General features: G+C 48.7%; 1 protein-coding gene across 1 annotated transcript in view; it reads right to left on the bottom strand.

Moving 5' to 3' along the window:
* Positions 1-6044, bottom strand: part of LOC106534057 (histone-lysine N-methyltransferase 2C) — a gene marked incomplete at its 5' end in the record, with an annotated part of 29804 nt that overhangs the window by 2367 nt on the left and 21393 nt on the right. The window contains 6 exon segments of the mRNA XM_014030570.1: positions 2432-2548; positions 2614-2815; positions 2898-3025; positions 3116-3252; positions 3344-3456; positions 5055-5428. Coding sequence (XP_013886024.1) covers positions 2432-2548; positions 2614-2815; positions 2898-3025; positions 3116-3252; positions 3344-3456; positions 5055-5428 — 1071 coding nt within the window.

Genomic DNA, 6044 nt, shown 5'->3' with positions numbered 1-6044 from the left:
AAATAAAATAACATATTTCATCATAAATCCACTATGTACTTTATTGTTGTCCTACATGACATGACTGACAAACTGAAAGCCTCCAAATGCTTTTCCTTTCAGCAAATTGTTGTTTATAAAGAGTTCATCTGGTCCCAAATGAGGCAGTGGTCCTGTTCCCCTGGTGGTCTGGATTAGTTACTGTTTGCAATCCATCTTTTCTGTGTTCCATGCATAATGTCTGTTATTTTGACAGGTAAAAGAATTGTACTTGTAAATTTGATTCGTACTTGTAAATTTGATTTGTACTTGTAAATTTGATTCGTACTTGTAATGTGGCAAAGTTGTAACAAATTTATGTACGTTTATAGACTTACAAATTTAGACTGTTACACATACAATAATTCTGACAGTTATCTTATCCCATAGMAAACCATACTAAAAATGAACGAACACCAAAAACGTTCAGATTTATCRAACATGTTTCTGATCCTTTCCTTTATAGATCCCAGCTGACCCTCAGAGTTTGGACTAAGGTTCCTGAGGTTCCTCCTCAGGTTCTACCCTCTAGAAACAAGTGTGTGTGTGGAACCAGGCCAGTATGGAGCCACCAGCACTAACCTGTKGTGCTCCCTGAGGACTGTCTGAAGAGTGGGACAAATCAGGGGAAGTGGAAAAAGGGGGTACGTGGATGGCCCAACACATCCTGGCCCCGTGAACCTGATGCCCCTGTGAGGGACTACCATAGAGGACAATGAGTCAAGTCCTCTGTGGTAACCAGATCTACCTCTGCCTGACCAGAGAGACCCCAGTCTATGTGGACTACATCACTGTGAAGGGACCAGTCCCCTGGACCAGAGAGAGTCTGAGACCAGGTTGTACTGTCCTGGTACACTGCCTGCAGGGTGGACAGGTGAGGACAGGCCCATCCCAGCAGATCTCTGGACACCTTCAGAAGCTGAGCTGACCTGATTGATGTGACAGACCACAGAGGTGTTGAACACCTTCTCTCTAAGTGAAGGAGAAAGTATCTTGGAGTCAAATGAACAGCACACTGCAGCACCTGTGTAGCCTCACAGCACATCCTGTGCAGAGGACACCTGCTGTGAACACCTGTCTGCAGCACTCTACCATCCCCATGGGGATGCCCCCGGACAGATAAGTCCYGTCTCTCTTTCAGGGCACAAAGACACAACCATGTCACTGTGAGTGAGTTCTGGTATCCAGGTGAGCCACCTGTGGGGCTCACCTGAGTGACGGACGTCAGCTTGCCTCGCAGCCACAGGAAGCCTGCCCAGCCTGAACTGACTGACCAGCTGTAGTGTTGTTTACTCTTTGAACACACGGTCCAGCCTTCAGAGAAGACAAATGAGACTACCCCCAGAGACGGTGGTCTGAGAAGGAATCAGAGATGACCTTGAGCCCCAGCTGGGACACATGGGCAAGGACCCGCATCCGGAGAGAAGCCAATCGTCCAGATACAGAAGTCCCTTCATTCTGTCGCCTGCAGGGGAAAGAGCTGCTTTCATACAGCAGGTGAACACCCTCAGGGAAAAGGAGAGGCTGAACATGAGCAGCAGGAAAAACCCTGAGAAGCAAACCTGAGAACGTGACGATGCTCTGCTTCGATGAGCTCATCAGTATGCATCAGTCAGATCTCTTGATGTAAACCACACTCCCCTCACTACAGCCTGAAGAACCTGTGATGTTGTGAAAAAGCAGCTCCTTCAAACACCGGTTGAGTCCCCTCAGATCCAAAATGTGACAAAACCATCTGTCCTTTTCATCACGAGGTCATATGTAGCCCCTGGGTGACTGCACCTGGACCAGGAGGATGGAGAGCTCCTGGTCTAATGCTTGGACCCCTGAACCAAACAAKTCAAGGGTCCTTCAGCATGTTTCTGTCAATGAGGATTTCAGCAACTAGACTTGTCCACAAGCCTGGACTAGGCAAGACTTCACAAGCCCTTTAGTCATAGGAGCAAAGGCCTGAAGTGCTGCAGTGGTCCCACCTGCATCCTGAAACATTACCTGCAAATGTTTCCTGAACATTTACACATTAAACTTAGCTCCACTAACCCACACACACACACAAACACACAAACAAGCCCTTCCTCACCAACATTCACCTTCTACTCTACACAAACATTTTCACTTCTAATAAATGATGATTGACAGCTTGAACAATGAATACATTTACCTGAACGTCCACAAAAAACAATCCATTTATGGGTCTGCAGCAGGTGAACCTGAACCGGACTGACACGCCTCATTCACAGAGACGGGGTCCCACAGGTGTGTGTGTCAGGACTCATCAGGTGTGATCAGGTGTGTGTGTGTGTGTGTCAGGACTCATCAGGTGTGATCAGGTGTGTGTGTGTGTGTGTCAGGACTCATCAGGTGTGATCAGGTGTGTGTGTGTGTGCGTGTCAGGACTCATCAGGTGTGTTACCTGCGACTCATAGAGCCTCTCCTTGCGGTTGGCCACTTCACTCCTGATGATGGCGCCGATGTACTCGATGACCATGGTGCACTTCTCAATGTCCCTGGCAGCGTACAGACCCAGACCCTGAACACAGACACAGTCAGACCCAGACCMTACAGGTCCACTACAGGTCACATGACCTCCCTCACCTGGATGCGGGAGCGAGCCAGGTACACGTTGCTCTTCCACTCTGCCTTCATGCGRCGGTACTGGGCCGACTTGGAGTGGCGTCCCTGATGGGCGCCGGCCACGGTTTCTCCAGGAGACAGAGACAGGACGCCGGGGACAAGACCCACGATGGAGCCCACAGAACCCTGACATCTGGGGGCAGTGCTGGTCAGCAGGTAGGGCCTACAACAGACCACACCCACTGTGTGACATCATAGAGGGTGGAGCTTAAACTGCACTGGCTAACAGGAAGTTCTGTCATTACCTCTTGGCCTGGCAAGCTTTGGGTTCAGAGCGAGCCGAGCCGGACGGGTTGAAGGCCAGGGGCCACTCCATGAGTGGGTTCCTGCCGTAACGGAAGGTGTAGCGCTCACAGACCTCCACACCTGGCAGCTGAACACACACAGACACACACACACACAAACAGCAGGTGAGTGTAAGGCGTGTCCCCGCTCACAGCGTGTGTCCAGGACTTTAACTTACAGACTCGATGATGCGAGTCACCGCAGATGTGGTCAAACCGAACAGGTCTTCTCCTTTCAGGTAAACTGGAAACAGCTTCAGAGTTCCACTGGAGTTCCTCAACTGGGCCACAGGATCCAGAACCTGGTCCCACACAGCTACACACACACACACACACACACACACACACACAGAGTCAAAGTGTGTACACACAGCAGAGAAGCTGCTCACAGGTGACACGATGCTCACCTTTAGGTGTGTTTCCTGTCAGGACCAGGTCCTCGTGTCCTTTCTCCACCACCTTGACTTTAAACAGGGGCTGAGACTCCTCCTCCTCGATGTAGCACATGTACTTACAGCGCCTGCAGGAGAAACTGTTCATCAACCACTGCCACTGAGGAGACGAGCACACCTCCCTTCACCTTCACCTTCACATGAACAGGTTCAAAACAAATGATGGCTACAACACGGCTAACATGTAGCTACAACACAGCTACAACACGGCTACAACACAGCTAAAATGTAGCTACAACACAGCTAAAATGTAGCTACAACACAGCTTCAACACGGCTAACATGTAGCTACAACATGGCTACAACACAGCTAAAATGTAGCTAAAATGTAGCTACAACACAGCTACAACACACCTAACATGTAGCTGCAACACGGCTAACACGTAGCTAAAACACAGCTACAACACGGCTACAACACAGCTACAACACAGCTAAAATGTAGCTACAACACAGCTAAAATGTAGCTACAACATGGCTACAACACAGCTACAACACAGCTAAAATGTAGCTACAACATGGCTACAACACAGCTACAACACAGCTAAAATGTAGCTACAACACAGCTAAAATGTAGCTACAACACAGCTACAACATGGCTAACATGTAGCTACAATACAGCTACAACACAGCTACAACACAGCTAAAATGTAGCTACAACGCAGCTAAAATGTAGCTAAAATGTAGCTACAACACAGCCACAATAGGGCAGCTCTGGAAGAATGGTTAGAACAGTCGTCCTTCAATGAGCGTTGTTAACATGGTTCATGTTTATAAAATCTGCTGCTAACAGGCTAATTAGCATTAGCTCGTTCAGGTGCAGGTATGTGTACTGCAGGGGGAGGGGTTTCCCTGAAGCTCAGCTAGGTGTGTCTCAGGATGTAAGATGTGTGAAAACAAATGTTTAACAACCACATCACTGTGCGTCGACTGTTCGGCTTCAGATGGACGATGTGAAGGAATTTAATCTTTATTTACTGTATTTCTGTAAGTATAACATGAAATGTGTCTACAAACAGCTTCCATTAAGGAAGGGTGGGGGGTAAATTCTGACTCATCTTTTTTAATGAACAAATACAGGTTTGAATATTTTCTCTCATATTACTGAATTGTTGTTGTGAATACCTGAGAATACCTGTGAATACCTGTAAATACTTGAGAATACCTGTGAATACCTGTAAATACTTGTGAATACCTGTGAATACCTGTAAATACCTGTAAATACCTGAGAATACCTGTAAATACCTGAGAATACCTGTGAATACCTGTAAATACCTGTAAATACCTGAGAATACCTGTAAATACCTGAGAATACCTGTGAATACCTGTAAATACCTGTGAATACCTGTGAATACCTGTAAATACCTGAGAATACCTGTGAATACCTGTAAATACCTGTGAATACCTGTGAATACCTGTAAATACCTGTGAATACCTGAGAATACCTGTAAATACCTGTAAATACCTGCTGTATGTGGAGTGTATTATACATGAGTAAATACTGTATGTAGTGTGTTTCTCAGTGTTTCTGTCCATCTTCTAACATCTTCGCAGACAAAGACTTAAACCTGTCCACTGGTCTCCAGGTGAGTCCAGCAGACCTGGACAGCCCACAGCAGGGCAGATCCTGGTTTTACAGTTAGATCCAGATCACAGGTGTGGAGGATCACCTGTTGCTGTGGCGCATGCTCCAGTAGTAGCGGTTGGCGTGGTACCCAACAGGGAAGATGGCGCTGTGGTTGTGAAAGGAGCCCATCTGATGTGGGAGGAGCCTGCCGACGGCGCGGAACAGCAGGCTGCCCACCCGGAAGGTGTGCTGCCGCTCGCCGCGCTGCACCAGGGCGGCGATCTGACGCGCCTCGTCCCGCTGCACGAAGACTCGCCGGAACACGGCRAAGCAGCGCAGCTCCGAGTCGTACGGGTCGCTGAACGGCGCCGGGTCCGAGGTCAGGTCAGGTGTGGAGGAGGGCGAGCAGCTGGACGACCTGTCCCCGCTGAGGACCAGAGTCCTGGGCTTGTGCAGGTGACACAGCATGGTCTTATCCTGAGGAGGAGGAGGAGCTCAGGTGAGGTCAGGCTGCTCATACAGGTGAGGAAAGATGAGTCTGTGTCCAGGTGAGAGTCTGTGTGTAACCAGGTGAGTGTAACCAGGTGAGTGTAACCAGGTGAGTGTAACCAGGTGAGTGTAACCAGGTGAGAGTCTGTGTGTAACCAGGTGAGTGTAACCAGGTGAGTGTAATCAGGTGAGGGTCTGTGTAACCAGGTGAGTGTAACCAGGTGAGTGTAATCAGGTGAGGGTCTGTGTAACCAGGTGAGTGTAACCAGGTGAGTGTAATCAGGTGAGGGTCTGTGTAACCAGGTGAGTGTAACCAGGTGAGTGTAATCAGGTGAGGGTCTGTGTAACCAGGTGAGTGTAACCAGGTGAGTGTAATCAGGTGAGGGTCTGTGTAACCAGGTGAGTGTAACCAGGTGAGTGTAATCAGGTGAGGGTCTGTGTAACCAGGTGAGTGTAACCAGGTGAGTGTAATCAGGTGAGGGTCTGTGTAACCAGGTGAGTGTAACCAGGTGAGTGTAATCAGGTGAGGGTCTGTGTAACCAGGTGAGTGTAACCAGGTGAGTGTAATCAGGTGAGGGTCTGTGTAACCAGGTGAGTGTAACCA

Source organism: Austrofundulus limnaeus, unplaced genomic scaffold (genome assembly GCF_001266775.1).
Source record: "Austrofundulus limnaeus strain Quisiro unplaced genomic scaffold, Austrofundulus_limnaeus-1.0 Scaffold1080, whole genome shotgun sequence".
Taxonomy (NCBI): Eukaryota; Metazoa; Chordata; class Actinopteri; order Cyprinodontiformes; family Rivulidae; genus Austrofundulus; species Austrofundulus limnaeus.
The sequence above is the reverse complement of the archived record's forward strand: the minus strand, read 5'-3'. Positions and strand labels throughout refer to the sequence as shown.